The sequence below is a fragment of the Nicotiana tabacum genome, chromosome 13, assembly GCF_000715075.1.
Source record: "Nicotiana tabacum cultivar K326 chromosome 13, ASM71507v2, whole genome shotgun sequence".
NCBI lineage: Eukaryota > Viridiplantae > Streptophyta > Magnoliopsida > Solanales > Solanaceae > Nicotiana > Nicotiana tabacum.
Window position 1 is genome coordinate 94,339,456 of NC_134092.1, and position 21,832 is coordinate 94,361,287.

Sequence of the window (21,832 nt, forward strand, 5' to 3'; positions counted from 1 at the left end):
AGTCAAGTTGATTCAGGATCGGCTTCGTACAACGCAGTCTAGGAAGAAGAGTTATGCTGATTGGAAGATTCATGATGTTACATATATGGTGGGTGAGATGGTGTTACTCAAAGTCTCGCCCATGAAGGGTGTGATGAGGTTCGGGAATAAGGGAAAGTTGAGCCCTCAGTATATTGGTCCTTTTGAGGTGCTTGAGAGGCTTGAGGAGATGGCCTACAAACTTGCCTTGCCATTTAGTCTATCGGGTGTTCACCCCGTGTTTCATGTTTCTATGATCCGGAAATATTATGGTGATCCATAACATATTTTGGATTCAACACGGTTCAGTTAGATGGAAATTTGACTTATGATGTAGAGCCGATGGCCATTTCGGATTGCCAGGTTCGAAATTTGAGATCAAAGAATATTATCAGTGAAAGTTCAATAGAGAGGGAAATCGCTCGATGAGTCTACTTAGGAGACCTATCGGGATATGCGGAGCATTTATCTACACCCATTTGAGACTCCAAATATAAATTTAGACTCGTTCGAGAACTAATGTTTGTTTAAGAGGGGGGAATATAACGACCCAGCTAGTCGTTTTGAGTATTATAGCTTGGTTCCCCTATTTATTGCTTCTTCTATATTCATTTGTGGTTATGTGACTCGCCGGGGTGGGTGGTTTGGTTCCGGGGACGATTCAGAGTAAATTGGGATACTTAGTCCCAAGGTTGGAAGCTTAAGATGGAAGAGTTTACCGAAATTTTAATTTTGTGTAGATGACTCCGAAATAGGTTTTTGATGGTTCCAATAGCTTCGTAATGTGATTTTTGGACTTAGGTGTATGTCCGCATATTGATTTAGAGGTACGTAGGTTAGTTTGAGGCTTTTTGGTGAAAGTTGAAAAATTAAAGGTTTGAAAGGTTGAGAGATTTGACCAACAATTGACTTTATTGATGCTGGGCTAGAATTTTGATTCTGAGAGTTGGAATAGGTCTGTTGTTTCATTTGAAACTTGCATGCAAAATTTGAGTTCATTCGGAATTGGTTTGGTATGATTCGACATTATTTTAGACTTTGAAAATTCATTAGTTCATTAGGCTTGAATTAGGGTGTGATTCATGATTTTGTTATTGTTTGATGTGATTTGAGGCTTTAAGTAAGTTCATATTGTGTTTTAGGACTTGTTGGTATATTCGAATGAGGTCCTGTGGGCCTCAAGTATGATTTGGATCAAGTTCGGATTCATTTTGGACTTAGAGGAGCTGCTGATTTCTATGCATCTGGTTTCCTCTTTCGCGATTGCGAGGAGAGGGTCGCGGTCGCTAAGAGTTATTTCTGGCGGGTGGACTTTTGTTCATCACGTTCGCAAGGAGATGGACGCGATTACGAAGCTCTGGGTGTTTGTTCAACGTGGACGCAAGTGAGGAGACGCGTTCGCGAAGAAGGAAGGGGAGGCCTAAGGAATTTCACGTGGTTGTTCATCGGGATCGCGTGTGGTGATTCGCGATCACTTAGGTGTTGGTAACTGGGCATCGTGTTCACGACTTGGTTATCGCGTTCGCGAAGAAGGGTTTTTCTACTGGAGATTTTTGTTCTTCGCGATCATGAGGGTCTTTCCGAGATCGCGAAGGGTAATAACTGGGCAGAATGTTTCAAATCCCATTTCGAGGGTTAGAGTTATTATATTATATTTTGAATTATTTCCTATAGTTATTATTGATGGTATTAAATTATTTTGGCTAAATTTGAGTTGTCCAGAGATTGATACACGCGGAAAAGGCTTGTTAGAGGAGTGATTTGGCTTGCTTGAGGTAAGTATATACATAAACTTGGTTGAGGCACTAGCTTCTTGAGTTATTTGTGATAGTTACGTGCTATCGGTGCACATATGTATAGGGTTTGAGCCCATGTGCTAACATCGGGTATTTATTTATGCTCGAGTAGTGCTTAGGCTATAATATGCCTAGAGTTGACCATTAAGGTTTAAGCTATAATGTTTCTCATATTTGGAACCTCGTGGTGAACTATTTGAGCCATGTTTGGGGCTACATAGAGGCTAAATCTCTTAATGAACTTGATACATACTATTTCTGTGATGAAATTATCGATTTGAGCTATGATAGCATACTTTTCACATGCCTACACTTTAGCATGTCATTTATACAATTACATGAGCATGAGATCTCTTATTCATTTATCATATATATGTATTCTTGTTTATTTGCTCCTGTGTGATATGATTGGACTGGATGCATGTGACCACGTCAGGTGGATTGTGTTGTTATGCATGTGACAATGTCGGACAAATTATATTGTTATGCATGTGACCACGCTATGCGGATTGTGTTGTTATGCATGTGACCCTGCCGGGTATATTGTGATATAGTGTGTGACCACGCCGGTCGGATTATGATATTGAGCCTATGACCACGTTGGGCTGGTAGCACGTTGAATTGGCCATGCTTGCGTGTGTATATGGATCCATCCCCCAATGGTCACCCTCTCACGTTTCTCTCTTGATGGTGTACACACGGATATTGAGAAAAATTGATCAGTGATTTGGTACGGATATTGAAAGGTTGAGGAAAGTCTGGTCAGTGTTTTGTCCGAATTTCTGTTTCATCTTTACTTGTAATTTCCATGGTTAATTGCATGATTTACTTATTTATCATCTTTATATGTTGTACATTTGTTGAACAGAGAAATTGGGTAATTGCACACGCGCACACATGGGGTTCTTTATATGCTTTATGACGTGATTACATTATTGTTCATTACTTGTTAAATTGATGAAACTATAGAGTTTATAGTAGGTATCATTTATAATTCTTTCTTCTTTTACCTCGCTGAGGTTAGTGACGATATTTATTGAGTACATTGGATTGGTTGTGTTCATACTACACTCTGCATTTAATTATGCAAATCTAGGAGTTAGTAACAATTATTAGTAGCAGCGTTGCTTGTTGAGCTGAGTATCGAAAGACGAGGTAGAGCTGCATTTTTCGTTCACAGTCTCGGCTTGTCTTTTCTTACGCACTGTTGTTTTTAGTTCAGACAGTATTGTTATATAGTTTTCATACTTGAATTTCGTTGTAGAGTTCATGACTCCGTGTTTACCGATTTCTGGGGGATTTATCATGTATTTGTGGTATTTTGTTACATTAAGATTTAAGACTTATGCTATTTCTATATATTTCCTTTATTTTGGTTCTTTATTGTTATGTTCGGTTTGCCTAGTAAGTGTGTTAGGCGCTATCAAGACGGGTTGAAATTTTGAATGGTGAAAAGTGTACTCAAAATTTTAACTTTGCTATAAAATATTGAAAAAAATCTAGGATTTCATCTAGAAACTCGTATCCCGACAAATTTACAAGAGGAAAAAACTAAAGTAGAATAAGAGGAAAAGGAAAAAGCAGGGTTTCAAAATTTTTTAACCTCAAGGACATAACAACCTGCAGGTGCTGACTCGAGAGAAATATATTTTGATTTACTGATATATTGAGAAGAGAAAAGCTTAACAGTGAGTAACATCAACATCTCCTATCTTCATTCTTACCCTCCAAAGAGTTTGATATAGATGGATCTATCAAAAAGAAAAGCCTTTATGCATGAAGTGACGGAAGGTAAATATGTCATTTAAGTAATCCATATACTCTCTCCGTTCCAATTTATGTGAATCTATTTGATTGAGCACGAAGTTTAAGAAAAAATGAAGACTTTTGAAATTTGTGGTCCTAAACAATTCAAAAAGGGGGCCAGAGTATTTGTGTGGTTATAAAAGTTTCTCATTAAAGATAGAATTGTAAGTTTAAGCAAAATTGTTTCCAAATTTAGAAAATGGTCGTTCTTTTTTGAACGGACCAAAAAGAAAATAAGTTCACATAAACTAGAACGGAAGTAGTAGTACTAATACATACACTTATTAGTCATTGTATCTTCCGTCCCCCATAAAATAATACACAAATTAACTCATAACTCATACATATTTTATTTATGTAGAATTGAAAATGCCAACCAAACATTGTACACTGTGATTAACTTCTTATACTGGTTTTTATACAGAGTAAGTAAAAGCTACCAAATATGATATGAGTTATGGTACTCCTAATACATAAATAATTTACTCCTAACCAGTTACCAAACGACCCCTAAACAGAGGCGGATCCATGATTTTATGATTACGGGTGCCACTATTTTAATGTAAAACGACCACTAGTGAAGAAGATTGAATTAGGGTGTACATTTAATCGATTCGATCCGTTTTGAATTACTTCGGTTCGGTTCGATCCATTTTGAATTTATTCAATCCAATTTTAATTTTTTTATGCATAAACGAATATGCGATATACCCCTTCCATCTACATGTAGCTGATTAATATTATATTATGTCTTTGATGCATCACTATTAAAAAAAATTATAATTAATAAAATAATATTATATGGATAAAAAAAAATGATTAGATTACATCCATCCAAATAAAATATGAACTTTCAGAAAAGTGAATATTTAAGATGAAGAAAATAAGAAAAATAAACAAAAACAACAGAAAGGGAAAAACGATTGCATCCAAAGAGTCGCGATCCTAGGTGTTGTGCATGGAATTTCAGCACTTTAATCATGGCACCTTTTGTCATTTTGTGACTTGGGGTGCCACTTGTTCCTTATGTAGGCATTTTTGTGAAAAATACTAATATATATATATATATAAAACTTTATCCGAGCGACCGGGTGGTGTACCACCCCCAACTCAATACATAGATCCGCCCCTGCCCCTAAATCATCATATTCTTTTAAGATTTATATCATATGGTCTAGAAAACTGCAAAAAGATTAAGGGAAATATTGAGGGTTTTTGGATGGACTTATAAGGTGGTCAAACCAACTTTTAAGATATTTTTGCCTTATTTTGGTGTTTGGCTAACTTGTAAAGTGATAAAGCAAAAAATTAGGTTGTCCAACTTATTACTTTTTAGCTTAAAAACTATCCATGTTTGACCAAGTATTTTACTACTCTATCCCTTATAACCTTTTATAATTTCAAAAATAACCTACAAAACAAGCCTAATTCAAATACTCCTATTTCTTTTCTTTTCTTTCTTTCCTCCACCTCTCCTCCATTTCTACATTCTCCCAGCTGTTATTTCGCCAATTTTGAGCTTTGTTAAGTTGGAAACAACTTTTTTTTTTCCGTTGGATTTTGCTATTTTTTTTAAAATTTTATTCCTAAACCTTTAATAATTTATTAGATTTTCCTTTCTATTAACAGTTGTTAAAGTACCATATGAATTTAAACTAACTAATTTTTATTAGTTTTTTCTTCTTTCCTGCCAAAGGACAAATGCCGGTTTTATTGCACAATATTCATCATTTAACATGTGAAAAATTAGACTAATGAAGTATAAACTACCAAATGCCATAAAAAAGTGTCTCGACTTCTAGACCCAGATGAACGAGAGCACCAATAATTCATCTCCTTGCGGTTGTTATTGATCGCATAAGCAGATAGAGCAAAATGCATAGACCATAAATTTGATAATCGATGAAACTTCTGAACTTGCAAAAAAAATTCCAATCAATTTTAAAGCCCAGTTAACATATATTTCCTTGGTTTATTTTTTCCTTGCAGTAATTTGTTCATTTTTAGAGTTAACATCTTTAAAGATATTTTAGTCATTTAAACATAAAATAATACTTATCAATACTATTTTACCAAATACATCAACTATTTAATTTCATTTTCAACACTCATAGCCAAACACGTAATTACTTCTTTTTAAATTAAGCTTATCACTTCAAAAGTTTTTTTAAGCCCAAAAAATAGTACAAGAAATGGCCGTTGCCCGACAGTCATTTTTTATCTTGACCGTTGGCACAAAAAAAAATCCCAACGAATACCGTGCTGGACCGCATTGGAATCCGGTAAAAACCCGTGAACGTGTTACCGGACTAGCCCGGTTCTGGTGCACTGGTAGCCAAAAATGGCCCGACCTCATCCAGCACAACCCCTACCCTAAGTCAACCCATCCCTTCCCTTATCGGGCCGGACTGACCTGGCTAAACCGGATCGAATACGTCGTTAATGAGCTGTCCCGACCCGTTTAACACCCGTTACTATAAACACATCAAGGGGAATGAGTTGTAAAAGCAAAAAAAAAAAAAAAAAAAAAAAAGAAAACTTGAAGAAGAAGAAACCATTTTTTCGGAAAATAAAACGAAAAAGATAAAAAGAAGAGGAAATCAAAGGGAAAGCAAAACCCCATATAACGCCCACCCTGCCATAGGTTTGGAGGCGCAAATGGGGCTGAAATGAGATGTTGAGGACTGTGTGGAGACCCAATAACGCTGCTCCAATGAAGTCTGTCACTGCTATTTCTTCCTCCATTCCTTCTCTTAACAAAGCTTTCCGAACTCTCTTCACTCTCTCCTCCGCCACAACAAATCCTACTGCTCTCCACGTTCTCCCAGGCCTAACCCTACAGAACTCTCCGCTATGCCGTCGGCCGATTACTCTCACTTTCTCAGTCATTCTCCGTCGCCAATCGCATTCTGTTGTGAACCACGGCTTCATTTCCTCTCGTAAGAAGCCTAACTTCGCCGTCGTCAAATGCATCTCTTCTATATCCTCATCGGCGCACACTGTGGACTGGAACGACGCCGTTTCGTGCTCGGAGATTGGGCTGAGTGAAGCTGAAGAATTGGCTTTGGAGCAGGAAGAGGATGATGATGCTAGTGCTACTGCTATTAAGCCATATGTCCCCGTTAGGGCTTTCTTTTTCTCTACTAGGTTCGTTCGTCTTTCTATTTTTCCCCCTCTTTTGTACAATATATGAAACGTTAATTGAATGGTTTTGTGATTGTTTGGCAGTGTGGATTTGAGGAGCTTAGTGGAAAAGAACAAGCAGAATTTTATTCCACCGACTTCTCGAATGACCAATTATGTTGTTTTAAGATTTGGGGACACCAAGAAGGCACCTAGTGTGAGTGTCTCTTTTTGTGTATCTTCTGCCTTTGTGTTTGAATAGTTTTGTTTACAGTTGATAGTACATGGAGTTTTATATGTACTGTACTTATGTTTAAGCGCCATAAATTGCTCTGATAGTTGGACACCTACACGAATAACATTTCATATCATGAGGGTCAAATTGTCTAAAATTTCATTTTGGTGTTTTGGACCTTGTTTGGTTGATTTTATGAAAATAAAATGTGTTAGAAGTATAATGCAAGAGAAGGTTCAGAGAATGGGTGAAGAAGAATGTCTTGAGCTTCCTGGTGTTTATATTGCATTTCTCGATGTGGGATGCGTGTATACACCTTGTTATGTAATTCTAATCTATGTAGACCATCTACCTAACATTACCCTTCAAGTTTGGTGCATCGAAAATGTGTGCATCATGTTTGTTACATATAAAACTAGTTCGTGGTAGAGAGATTTTCTGAATGATGCTGCAAGCTGATTATTTGAAATTGCAAACTTTATGACTACGCCGGCTGAGATTATCTTTTACCCAATAAAGCCACTGTCAATTGTTTGATTAATTCTCTTATAAAACATTGGTTTTGATACAAACTGAAGTGCCTTATAATATTACATGCAATTGGGTAGTTCCTTCTGCCCTGCACGAAAATGTGCAAACACTTATGTTTCTTGCTTTTCCAAGACACGAAATTCTCTCCAACTAAGATAGAGTATCCAGGAGTACATCTTTGTCAGAGAGTTATCCTTCTCAATCTTCATTTATGTACTTAACACTCTTCTCCTGTCCTCGGCCATTGTAGAGTAATCCCTTTGTTGGAGCACATTTATATATCGAAGGTTACTAATCACTACATCTGGATGAGTATCACAAGGAGAATCTAGAATTAACTCACAGTGCTCAGAAGATAATATCAGGTTGAGTCACGGGGAGGTAGTTAGCTCATCAACCAATCTCTTTTATTCGTCCAGGATAAGGTGGCGTTTGTTTCAATTGGTTGAATTTTTTTTCCGGAAACCTTTCCACTTTGGAAAGAGCAAAAACTTTTTGAATATTTTTCAACCAAACATCACTAGTTTTTTAGTTTTTGCAAGAAAGTGATAAATTACTGTAGAGGTGTTTGCTGCGTAGATTGCCTAGAAAGTTGCCGATAGATTCCTTTCACGTGTTATCTCTAAATCTTAGGCACTTGATAAATGATATTGTAATGCATGATGCTATATGCTTTTATTGAATAGAATAGTTGCTGATAGATTGCATCATCCTTTCACTATTATCTCTAAATCTTCGGCTCTTGATTTGTGAATTTTGTTATGCATGAAGCTATAGATTTTTATGGAGTGGAACATGTATGGATCTGTAATGTTTAGCACTATTAAACACTGACAATGTTAAAGCATCAGCAAGACAAAAGATAGAAATTACTCCTCTGTTCTTCTGGTGCTAGACTGGGTGCTATTGTAGCCGAGAGTGTTATGTCCTCTATCATGGGCGAGTACAAATGAGATACGCACAAGAGTTATAGGAGCATCTTCAATGTTTTCAGCTTCAAATATATGTTTTCCTTAAAGAGGCATGGATTGGGTAATTTGTTCTTCAAGTGTTTAAAATTTGAATGTTAAAGATTGTCATGGTTACAGTGAAGCACGTATATGCGTAGTTGCTTTATTTCCATTGCATGTATGATGTGAATGATTTCCTTCGGTTTGTAAGTGAGGTCATTTTGTTAATGCATTCTTGCAATCTGACATCTGCATTGGTTCATACAGCATTTTGTTTGTGGTTAGGTTCTGACAGAGATATCATCTATTGCCTCTCCAGATTGATGATCTAATTTTATCAGAAATAGGAATAGTCCTGATGCTGCCAGCCAATCGACTTTTTCTATCTGTTTTCATCGGGTAGAAAATACACAATATACAATTCCACCTAATGACCCCTGTTGAACTTGAATTCTCTTTGATTCACCACCTCTGCCTCATTTGAAATTTTGTATACTAAGACTCTTTGTCATTTGTTAGAGGAGTTGCATCTCGGTGTAGGGATGGATGTGAGATTTTAGATAGTTTTAGAGAACTCCTCATTTGCCTTTAAGAGACTAATCTTTTAGTATTGCAATGGAATGGATCCAGTTACTACAACAGAATGGATATAGCAGATCTATATAGACACCCAACTAGTTTGCAACGAAGGTGTAGTTGATTGGTTGCTGTGGTTCTGTTCAAAGGCATTGGTTAAAAGTTTTTTGGTCTGAGTTTCTCGTTTCCTTTTCCGTATTATACTCTTTTTCCATGCTTGATCCTGTATGCAGGTTTTTTTGAGGTTTCCTGTTTTTGATTTTGTTAGGAAGTTTTCCGATTGAGGTGTAATAATTGTTGCTCCTTGATTAATAAGCATTTAAGAAATTTCAACGTTACTTGGTGTTATGGCATTTTCCCTAATATAATTCTTATGTGTTATGTTTTCAGGCTTTAGGTGCTAACTTAAGTGGCAGTGACTGCTGTTACATGGTAGTTTTCCAGTATGGCTCGATTGTCTTGTTTAATGTCTCTGATCACGAGGTTGATGGGTACCTGAAGATTGTCGAGAGACACGCTTCGGGGTTATTACCGGAGATGAGAAAGGATGGTGAGTTTATGTTAAAATAATTAAAGTTACAAGATGCTTTGTAAATTTACTTATTACCTTATAAAAAGAAAGGAAGAATAGAAAATGCTCTATTAATTTATTATATAGTCTGATCATATTTCTTAATTAGTTTTTTGATTACCAAGTGTATTATTCCTATTTTGTCTTTTTGTATTTTGGACAACATGACTAACTAAAACTATATATTTGTGATTTGTGAGGTAGTAAAGAATATATTTATAAAATGCCTATCGAAAGGCACTTGTGATGTCATTATGTTGTTAGGGATTTGGATTTGAGTTGGTTTTGCCTAAAAAAAAAGAAAGGAACAGAAGGAGCCTGGATCTAACTTCTGCTCTCCTCTCTAAGGTTTCACTGAAGAGATTTTTCTGGTAGAATAAAGGAAAAAAAAAAAGAGAACAAAGATAAAAGCATTTTAACTTTCCCCAGGTAGGGGCGGAGGTGTGTGGGAATTGAACAGTTATATTATTAGTGATTTTATTATCAATTGCAAACCTCAGTTTTTCTCTTCTAACATGCTTTTTCAGGCCCATTTTTAATAGAACACACAAAATTAAAGAGTTTCTTGGAATTCTCTCTAACTTCCTAAAACTAACTTTCCCATTAATTGATGACCTTAATCGGAAGTGGCAGAAATAGAATGAGTTTTCAGGGTTGTTAGGAGTGCATCTTAATGTCTTCTTTTATATTAACGAAGGTCTAGAATTAAGGTTGTGGGTTGACAGATAGTCGAGAGTTTCTCTATTAGCACTTGTCCTGGATCTTGGTTATTACATGTTTTGCCATTTGCTTCTGCTGCCTTTTACCTTTTTGTTGCTATTAATTGGTTATTGCTTCCTTTCACTGTTCTTGAGCCGAGGGTCTTTCAAAAACAACTTCTCCACCTTCATAAGGTAGAGGTAAGGTCTGCGTACACATTATCCTCCCAAGATCCCACTTGTGGGATTTCACTGGGTTTTTTGTTGTTGTATACTAACGGACCGAAGTGAGTTTCGTACTGAAGTTGGATGTTAGTTTTTGGTCTAGCAATGTTTGGCTGCGTGAAGTAATGTCTTGTTATTAAGTCCATTGGACAATTTTTGGTGATCTGTGGCATATGTAAATGATCATTCCTTTGCTTGTGCTTTGAGCTTCTGTTCACAGTCTGTAGAATTGTGTTTTCATTTTTGGAATATTCAAGTCATCTCATTCGTGCTTCTGTACTAACTTTGAGTGAGATTTACATTCTGTCATCTTTTATAATAATAAAAGCTTTTTGTACTCTCACTGATGTCTATATTGTGGAATATTAGAATATGAGGTGAGAGAGAAGCCAACTTTGACCACGTGGATGCAAGGTGGATTAGACTACATAATGTTGCAGTATATGAATATTGACGGTATCCGAACCATTGGCAGTGTTCTTGGTCAAAGTATTGCTCTTGATTACTATGTCCGCCAAGTAGGTGTCTACAAACTTATATGTGATCAGCCTGAGAAGGTTCTTATTTGTAGTAACTTTCTGACTGGTATTCTCTGCCATTCCAGGTTGACGGAATGGTTGCTGAGTTTACAGACATCAATCGTGGAATGGAAAAGACTGGAACTTTCACTATGGAGAGGAAAAAGCTTTTCCAACTGGTTGGCAAGGCAAATTCTAATCTTGCTGATGTTATTCTTAAGCTAGGACTTTTTGAAAGGTATTCTTGCATCTATTTAGTTATGTTACGAGTTTCTCTATTTCTTTTCTTTTTCTGTTTCCCTATTATATCAATATTGTGATTTGGAAGAGTATGTTATGTAAAATAAGCTTTTCTATCTTGGAACTAGGAAACTTTTGCGAAGTGAAAGTGGCCTAAAAGTCTGCCTTTTTATTTATTTATTAGTATTTCAATTCAAGAACTGGGGGTCCTTGTTAGTTATGAGAAACAGAAGTTAACTGTTGCACTCCAATTAATGTCATGCATGGTTTGGAGAATGTTTTAATTTCATCATCTTTCCAGGTCTGCTCTTCCTAATCTTTCTACTTTTGTAGTAGAAATCCTTTTGAATCTGGTTATATCATGAATTTCACCGGGAATTTCAAGGATATTGATTTAGGTGGAGAATTTGACCATTCTTACAACAACACCCCTCGTTCCCAATTCTAGTTGGAGTTTGATTGCTGCAGAGAAGCTAATTATATTAAGTACAGACATTAAACACACTATCTATATATACCGGTAAACATGCCTAATCATAGTAATTCATGTTAGAACACGCCTTGCTTCCAAGGGTGCGACCTAGTGGTCAATGAAGTGGGGGCGAACCTCGGAGACTAGGATTGAAATCCAAGTAGAGACAAAAAAAAAACTTGAGTGATTTATTCTCATCTGCCTGAGCAGAGTTTCCCGGGTACCTGTGTTGGTGGGATGTAGTAGATATTTGGTAGAATTTTCGAGGTGCGTGTAAGTTGGCCTGAACGACATTGTTACAGAAAAAGGAAAAACATGTCTTTCTTGGAATTAGAATAACTTCTGTTTTGACGTACTGTGTTTAAGGCAACATTGCTTTTACATGGACTAGCTTTTTTAGTAGATAATGCTTTCTTTGCTCTGTGTTTGGTAATATCAGATTAAATTTTCTTCTGTTTTCAGATCGGATATCGCATGGAAGGATGCGAAATATGCTCAAATTTGGGAATATCTTAGAGATGAATTTGAGTTGACTCAAAGATTCGCGAGCCTTGATTTTAAGTTGAAGTTTGTGGAGGTATAGTATTTGATATCTCAATCATCAAGTACGCTTCAATCTCAGCTCTAAATTCATTCCTTGCTTATACATAGATTTGCGTTATGTTAAAACGGAATTCACTAAATCTTACTTCCTGCATTGACGTAGTATTCCATGTTTGCAGAGCAGCCCCCCCCCCCCCCCCCCCACACACACACACACCCCAAAAAATAAATAAATAAAAGCAAATTGTTGAATTTCCGTCATGAGCGAATGAACATTTTGATATTTGTGTGCAGCATAATATACGATTCCTTCAAGAAATTCTTCAGAATAGGAAGTCAGATTTCCTCGAGTGGCTCATTATTATATTGATAGGTGCAGGGATCCTCATTTCGGTTTATGACATTGCCCACAAGTCGTCTATCGCGCTGTAGGGTTAGCTTCTGAAGTGTTGGAAATTTGAAACATCCCATTGCACTCTAATTATGGCCTGGAGTGCTGTACATATGAAATCCTCAAATAACATATCTATATGGTATACGGCACTTGGTCTATGTTAATTGTAAATGCATGTTCACTTTATTACAGTAGGAAGGTACATAATTTAAGCTTAATGCCCCAAAGTAGGGTGAATTTTATTTAGCGGAAATTGCATTTTTTTGTGCCTTTCTCCTGTAAGTTCTGATGTTCTTTCATTTTATTTTTGTTTGACTTCCCCCTCTTGGTTTCTTTTAGAGAATCTGACATTTTCCAAGTGAAGTCAATGAAATGCTAGTGTTTTTTTTTGTTTTGTGTTGTAAATAATCAGTGCAAACTATATACGGATGCACCCTTTTATGATTTTCTTTTATAGAAATGTTCAATTTTCCTTGCAAGAGGCTTCTTAGAGAAGAAAAAGTTTAGGAAGCATCATAACTCTTTAAGAGTAGCAGTATCGCCATCTTAAAAAGGTGAAATTAATCTGTATTTACTTTCTGGATAAATTAAAGCAATTCTTTTACCTTTTATAAAAACTGCAAGCGACCTTATAAACTGATGCTTCGTTATTGAACGAGCAAGATTGTACAACGATACTTGTGATGTTTCTTTAGTTTTGTGCATAATTACTTGATTGTTTGGCCAACTATTTATGATATATTTGGGAAAGCTGTTCTTAGATTAGAGAAGAATTAAAGAGAGCGTCGTTTTATCCTTAGGGTTGGGGGCGAATTTCTGGTTAGGATAGGAATATACCTAATCATCGTACTCAATTTAATACCGTGATCGTAAAGCATTTTTGGTAGATTAATTTTATAGAAATATATGTGTTAATTTATCTTGGATAGGCGAATAGTAGTTCGTGAGTAACTGTCTCGGCATCTGCAAGTGGGTGAACGACAAACAGATAATCGATAATTTCATGTGGCATAAGTTGGAATCTGAACACGACATGACAAATTCATATATGGACATATTACTGTATTATTTGAAAAACTCGACATAACTAAAAATTACACGGAGTTACAGAGTCTATCCCATTTTATCCACAGAGCTAAATGTGAGTATATCTTTGCATTAGTTAGTGAGAGAAAATTTTCTTCTGTCATTCTACAGATGCTGCCCCTATTATGAATATGTGGTTTTTTTTCGAAAAACAAATGCAAAAATTTCAGTGAGAAAATGCAATAATATTGAAACACGCATGTGCTTCCAACAACTGGATATTAGGAGTCAAAATACTCATTTGTTATATCATTTTCATCTGCATAGAAGAAGAGTCATAATGCATCAACAAAGATATTGATTGCATCCATCCTTAATTATCGACTGCAAATTTAATATATCCTCAAAACTAAAAGCATGTTATAGGGTTTTCTGAAGTATGCAATGCGACAAGCTTTTTGTGTAAAATTTGTTAGATATATCTAGTTAAAATTTACGTGTAAATTAATCCAGATTCTTTACAGGCAAACCTAAACAAAAAATTTGCATATTTGACATCCTACTAGCAGGTTAGGAGTGCATTATCATTTTGTTCTTACCGAGTAATTCTATTTCTATATCAAAATGCTTTTGCTATATTCCTTAATCGTATCAGGCAGGGGTATGGCTGTCTAACGGGACGGGATGAGACAGAATTAACGGGACGGGACGACATTTAGCCGGGACGGTGGCGGGACGGGACGGAACGAAAAGGGACGGGACAAACGGTAGGCCCATCCCGTCCCGCTAACAAACGGGACGAGACGGGACGGACGGTAGGCCCATCCCGTCCTGCTAACAAACGGGACGGGACGGGTTCGCCGGCCTTAAGTGCCGTTTTAAAAAAAAATAATTATTTAAGCATTGAGTTTGGAAACCGCTATTCTTTTGACAATGACTAAGTTTTTAAAGTTTGCAACAACTAGTTTTTTGAGTTATTTAATAAACTTAAAAATTAAACGAAAATTAGGAAACTAAGTAAAGAATTATAAAATATTAAAGCAAAAGACTTGTAATGAAATATTCTAGTAATTATAAATTTATAATAGAGTTATAATTTATTTAATATAATTTCAAGCCATTAACTAATTAAGTAAGAGTGTAAGACAATTCATAAAAATAATTCAACGCTTAAATCCTTTTATTTTATTAATAGAACTTTCAAATCTTACATACAAATATATTTCTTTTGAAGAGCACCTAATCTACGCAGCCACCTTCTAGGAAAGGTTCTGTTTAAATTAGGCCTCTTAGTAGCCAATTACAAATTATCATACAAATATTTGTAAGCTCCTATATAATTTCGTTGTAACTTATCTATAATTTCTCTCGGACATTGTTCTGGAATTGGTAATGTTGATTGATGTTCCATGAGTTCCATGCCGTCATAGCTCCTGGTGCTAAGTATCTCATTGTATTCTTCTTCTTCTTCCCTAGTTTCACCACTTGTTGTTTCCATAGATTTATATTTATCAAACATTGATCTAACATAAAAATATATGTTAGCTTGGCAGTCTTCGAGAGATGGTTGTTCATTTTCTTGAATTGCTAAATTCTCATAAATTTTACGAACAAGTTCATTTGCACCTCTTAATTTTAAAGATGGGTTAAGTATAGTAGAAATTAAATAAACTTGGGGAATAGGGAAAAAATACTTTTTAAATTTTGCAATCATTTCATTAATGGCTGGTGCATAAGTTGGATTAATTTTACAATCATTTCATTAAGCTAGTTGCTGCAGTTGTGTTAGCACTTAGCAGAAGCATTATCTAAGGTGATAGTTAAAACTTTATCAATGAGTCTATAAAAATTAACAATTTGTAGAACAATAGTTGCAATATATGCTCCACTGTGTTTTGAATCAACAAATTTATAACCAATAATACGTTTTTGCATGTTCCAGTGATGATCAACCCAATGACATGTAACAATTAAATAATCACAACCATTAGAACTACGACCTATATCAGATGTGATAGACACTTTACAATCTAAGTAAAACAATACACAATGAATATACTGAAAATATTCGGTTTGAAATTTAAAAACATCATTTCTAATCGTGGTCTTAGGAAAACCTTGAAAAGAAGGATTACAAGTTTCTTGTATATAATGCACAAAAATAAATAGGACGCGGGACAAGCGGGACGGGACAAACGGGACGAAATGGCTATCCCGTCCCATCCCGTGTCCCATTTAACATGGGCCCATCCCGTTTAGAATTAAGTGGGACGAGACGGGACGGGACGGGACGGCCCGTCCCGTTGGACAGCCTTAGGTAGGGGTGTACAAATAAAATCGACAAATTGTACTAAATCGATAATTCAAATCAAACCGAGAAAAAAAAAATTGACTAGTTGTTTAGTTTGATTTGGTTTGGTATTGAATAAAAAATTGACCATAATTGTTTGATTTGGTGTTAACTAAAAAAAGTCAAATCGAAATCAAATCAACCCAACATTTTATATATATATATATATGTTAAAATTTTGTATACATAAAATATTTATTAGAATGTAGTTTATAAATATTTATTAAACTTTTAATATTTTTTTTATTTTAACATAATATTTCAAGTTTACTCTTACAATATTTGAATGGTCCAATAGATTTTAGAGAAGCTACCACTTATGTCAGCCCATAAGTAAATTAGTACAAAAATTAGCCGGTTCACAAAATATTATCATTATTAGACAAATGCTATAAACATTAGCCAATTAGCTATTTGTAGCCAAAACAATATCAAATTTTTGCTTCCTTTTGAGTGAATATTGTTGGGATAGATTGGATACATCTTAAGGAGTTTGAATCATAGTTTTGGGATGCTTTGGTGAGATTTTGAGGTAGTTTGAATTGAAAAGTCGAAGTAGAAGATAAACAGAAAAAGATGATATGTGTATCACACTGTGTATCATTTGTGTATCACATATATATCATTATTGTATGAAGTGTCTATCACATGTATATACACATATACCGGTGTGTGAGATACATGCGTGATACATGTTTGATACATGTGTCGCATACAAATTTTTTAAACTCGATTTTAACAACAAATTTTGATACCAAATCAGTCTAAATCACCTCCAATTAATCTTCCTCAAATTCCGTATGTTGACTCATCTATATATTTTCAATGAATTTCAACCATACCCATTGAAAAAGTCTCTTTTTGCTTAGGCTTTTAGAATCTTGTATATTTTTTTCCTTTTTATTTCATCACCTTGTTTGCAACCTCATCCATAAAATTTTCTTTCTGTCTTGCATCTAATGTTATTGACACACTTGAAAATATGAGAAAAGATTTTTGCATGTAATTTTTGGAGAGAAAAAAATTTCTTATTCATCTAGGTTCTCAATTTTTTATGCTTGGCTAATTTTAGTTAGTCTATGATTAATAGCTCTGGTCGGTAAGTTTGGACTTATTTTGAATATTTTCGTAAGTTTCTCAATTTTATAAGGGATTTTTACCTAGCTATATTATATAAGAAATATATTTACCTACTCTATGTTTTGCAGTTTTTAATAAGTATCTAGATTTTTCTTACAAATTGTATACATTTCTTTTTAAAAGGCTCCCACCCCATTATTAGTGCCTTCAATTAAGTAATTTAATTACAATAAAATTTTTAGAAAGAAAGTAATCAAGATTCAAAATTTACCCACAACTTGATTCTAGAGTAATATTTCGAATTTCATCTGCATTGTATCAATAAGAAATAAAGATTTTGGGTGATTAGTAAAAAAGAGAAATTGAATTTGAAAAGCTTTGGAAGAGTAAAAGAATCTGCAATTTTGGGGGGGGGGGGGTAACAGTGGGTAAGCGAGATTTTGGGTAAGCAAGATTTTGGATAACAGTGGGTAAGCACAATTTCTTACTGTGGGTAAGAACAATTTTGGGTAATTGTTAAGAAAGAGAGAAGATATTTTTTTAATCCTTTGAAAAAGGAAAGAATCTTAAATATAGGGGGGATTATTAGATATGGGGGTTGGATATCATGTAACTGATGGGCTAGATTTAAGGGATCTTGAATTTCTTCTTTTTCATGGTTTTGTATATAAAGTAAATATAAATATACAAAGTAGTTAATAAGAAACCTAAATAAATGTGATAAATAGGTTTTTATTATAGTATAGTTAGGTAAAAATCTCATTTTATAGTCCATATAAATACTTTTTTCCGCTCTTGCCCAAATGAGTGTAGAGCCAAAACCAAAAATACATCAAAATCAATCTAACAAAAAACAAAACCTCAGTTCGCTTGACAAGAACACTATAGTGTCTCCAGCTCTATGCCAATTATTCAGCTTCTTGCTTTGGATAGTGTTCACTTAGCTCCAGACCTTATTAGTCGGTTGAGCGCTATCCCCTTTCACTCTTTCGCTATCATCGTAACTAGTAAGGCTCTTTCTTTCGATATTACGATGAAAATAAATGTTATTGAGTTATAATTGTTGTACCTTACAAGGGTAACATAAATATAATTCACTATAAATTAGAAGCTATGTTCTTGCAAAATCAGGCCAAAATTTCATATCTAAAGGGAACTTAAGCATGCGACACACGCCTATATATAACCACAAGGCCAGATTTCACGCTTCTATAAATAACCCCATTTTGTGATTTTAAGTTATTCTTTACCATTTTAGGGGTTAGAGAGCTTGGATTGAGGTATATTTTGAAGCAATTTTCACCTAAGATGATGGGATAAGTGATTCTCGCTCAAATCAATGATTATAATACGAATCTAACATTAATTTTGTCTTAGACTCAAGGAATCAAAAGATAAAAAAGAGAGTTTTTGATTTGAAGGAAAAAAGTATTTTTGATGATTTAAACGCCAACTTAGACTCGAATTGAGAATCTATTTACATATTTGGATTTGTGAGGTTATGGGTAAATATAATTTGACTATTATTTTGGGATTTGACTATGTGAGTTAGAGGTTGATTTTGTTGACTTTTGTCCTAAGCCTATCCGTTACTGTGGAATTGAGCCTTATAACTTAGATTGACTTGTGGAGCATGTTTTTTTGCTAAATCGGGCTCGTTTGATGGATTTGGGAGAAGAAAAATCAGATTTTGAGAAATAGAGCTAGCTCGGACTCGAAGTAAGTTGAAACTTTAACTTTAATGGGATAATTTTTCTAAACTTGTCTTGTTTGCTACGTGCTATGTGTTTGGGAGTAACATATATGCGAGATAACAAGCGCATATGGGGATGCCATATGCTTCTACGCTTGTATAGAAGGAAAGCTTCAAATGCTTTACTTGACTTGCTTGTGTCATGACTATTTGTGCATCTTCATATATTAGTATCATATTATAGGCATCTCTTATATGCTAGCTTAACATGAAAGGATGTTGTATGCCATGACTAATTGTTATATGACTACTTGAGTATTTTATTCATGCGAGTATACTATTGTGTGCATTATTCATATGCTGCTTTAACATTATAGATTTCATGTACATATTTTATATGATAGAATTGTTTAGTCATATGTTATATCTTATATGCACCTTGCTATATATATCTTATTCTCATTACTTATTTCAAACTGTTGTGATCCGTTGAGTTGTTATGTTGTATGGATTTTACGTCCTTGTTGAGGTGTCAGTTAAGGGCATGTTAATACATGTTCTTGAAGGGCGTATAAATTTAATGTTCTTGTTGAGATATCACTTAAGGGCATGTTATAAATGTTCCTAAAGGGCATATGGATTTGGATCCATCCCTCTTGAGTCACGTGATTACCCATGCTACCTTGGACTGTGTATGTGTGCGGGTTGTAGGAAATTGACGGATTTCTAGTTTAATTATGATACAAGATGATGAGTTTGAGTATAAAGATGAAAGATTTATTTTATTTAAGTGGTGATTTATGCACATTCATGCAATTTTACATGCTCTATTCATGCATATCATCTATATATGCTTTTGATGTATTCTTATACATGCATAGAACTTGTTAGCAGGTTGTGGGCACATGAGAATTATTGATTTATTGTAAAGGTTGCATTTATCATACATCTCTGATATTAGGCTCTTGTTGATGCATTTTATATAAATACTACTTGATAATCCTTTTAAGTACTATTTGAATGCATCGATATGCATGAAACTTACTTAGGTGAGTGTATACGGGTAAAACTGGGCCCACTGAACACCTCGATTCCCCGGTAAATCAAATAGAGGAGGAACGTGACAGTAATGAATCAGAGTTAAAGCGAGGAGCCCCTCGTATCGGGGCTCGGGCAAAAGGCTTGCCCTCGGGGGTATCAAGGCCATGTCCTCCGGGTCCAGTTTGAGGATCAAGACTTCGGAGTGCATTACCAAACAACTGCACACGACTAACAAAGGGACGTGATGTCCGTGCACAACCGGATATCACGACATGAATCTCGGCCCGTATCAGCAGGAAATAAGTGATTAGCGAAACAGAAGATTTTTACCTTTTTTAGAATTGTACTTAAGGTAAAACTCCCCTACTATATAAAGGGGAAGCTTATTATTCACGGGACACATTATAACACGCATATCAAGGTAATTTATTTTAATTCTCTTTGTTATTCAAAGTTCTTATTTTTGTTCTCAAGTTCTTCATAAGTACAAGCTTGGAATCGAGGGCAGGTTCCTCATCGAGCCATCAACCTAGCTCGAAATCACCCTTATAATTGGTTTGGCCATTTATTACGTCTTTCATTTGCTTAATCCAACGTCATTAATCACTCGTATTGAATTAATTCACATATCCTTAAAAATATATATAAATTCAATTGTTATTCGTTTTTAGGGTAAACAGTTTGGCGCCTACCGTGGGGATAGGGATAATAGTGGTAATTTGATATAAATTTCCATAACTTACTCTGTTTTACACTTTTTCTTTGAGATTTTAATTTCAGGTCAAATTAAAAATGTCGAACTCCTAATCTGCTCATTTGAACGTTGATGCTGAGTCTGTCCACCATGGCGAGAAAAACAATGTAGTGCCCAACAACGAGGTGTCTCCTGTTGACCCCAACGGAGTTCCAGTCGCGGACCCGATCGATGCTAACTCACATGTGGCTATCGATGCAAAATTAGCTACCGACCCCGAAAACAACATTCGAGGGGGAGCCAGATCGATAGCCCTAAGTACACACGATGGCGAAAGTGATATGGTCAATTTACGGGTGATCTTCGAAATGTTACAGGCTCAATAGGCAGCAATAGCCCAGTTGTAGAACTAAAGCCGCACCCCCAGCAAAGTTGTGCTCGAACCATCCCGGAAAAACACCCACAGAAATGAACCAGCCACAAAAAGGCTGGGTAAAGTTGAACCCGGGACCAACCCCGAGATAATAAAGATGCTTGAGGAACTGAAAAAACGGGTAGAATCAGGAGAAAAAGAAATTGAATCCAATGACGAAAAAATGGAAACCTATAACTCCAGGGTTGATCAAATCCCAAGAGAGCCCCCGTTATTAATAGGCCTGGATTCCAAGAAATTTGTTCAAAAGCCTTTCCCTCCGAGCGGGGCTTCGAAATCGATCCTAAAGAAGTTTCGTATGCCCGAAATTCTAAAATATAATGGGACAACAGATCCAAATAAACACTTGACCTACTACATGTGTGCCATCAAGGGGAATAACTTTGAAGATGACGAAATCGAGACGGTTCTGCTGAAAAAGTTCGGAGAAACCCTGTCTAAAGGAGAAATGATATGGTATCACATCCTTCCCCCTAATTCCATTGATTCATTTGCTATGATTGCATATGCCTTCGTAAAAGCTCATGCCGGGGCCATCAAAGTCGAGACCAGAAAATCAGACCTTTTTAAAGTGAAACAAAGAGATAATGAAATGTTAAGGGAATTCGTATCGAGGTTTCAAATGGAAATGAAGGACCTGCCCCCGATTACGGACGATTTGTCCGTTCGAGCATTCACAAGGACTCAACCCCCAAAGCTCTTTGGCTTCACAGCAGCTGAAACAAAATTTGATAGAGTACCCGGTGGTAACTTTGGCTAACGTCCATAACAGGTACCAATCGAAAATCAGAGTCGAAGATGATCAGCTCGGGTCCCCAT

The 21,832-nt window shown here is 35.6% G+C and overlaps 1 protein-coding gene across 4 annotated transcripts; it reads left to right on the plus strand.

The window, feature by feature from the left end:
* The first annotated feature begins 6,225 nt into the window (after positions 1 to 6,225).
* Positions 6,226 to 12,978, plus strand: LOC107828758 (protein RETARDED ROOT GROWTH-LIKE). 4 transcript variants are annotated; one of them, XM_075228187.1, is made up of 7 exons: positions 6,226 to 6,767; positions 6,849 to 6,960; positions 9,426 to 9,585; positions 10,899 to 11,047; positions 11,134 to 11,285; positions 12,222 to 12,336; positions 12,676 to 12,978. In XM_075228187.1, the coding sequence occupies exons 1-7, from the start codon at positions 6,295 to 6,297 to the stop codon at positions 12,745 to 12,747; spliced, it is 1,233 nt and encodes a 410-aa protein (XP_075084288.1). In that variant the 5' UTR covers positions 6,226 to 6,294; the 3' UTR covers positions 12,748 to 12,978. The 4 variants fall into 4 exon arrangements, with proteins under 4 accessions (XP_075084288.1, XP_075084289.1, XP_075084290.1 ...); XM_075228188.1 differs by having other exon boundaries at positions 12,682 to 12,978; XM_075228189.1 differs by having other exon boundaries at positions 6,227 to 6,767; positions 12,222 to 12,364.
* The last annotated feature ends 8,854 nt before the right edge of the window (positions 12,979 to 21,832 follow it).

Excerpts from the sequence above, each read along its gene's own strand:
- LOC107828758 (XM_016656126.2), top strand. The coding sequence starts at position 6,295 with ATGTTGAGGACTGTGTGGAGACCCAATAACGCTGCTCCAATGAAGTCT. Across the intron at positions 6,961-9,425 it reads ACACCAAGAAGGCACCTAGT|GCTTTAGGTGCTAACTTAAG; the intron begins GTGAGTGTCTCT and ends TTATGTTTTCAG. Across the intron at positions 11,048-11,133 it reads TTGATTACTATGTCCGCCAA|GTTGACGGAATGGTTGCTGA; the intron begins GTAGGTGTCTAC and ends CTGCCATTCCAG.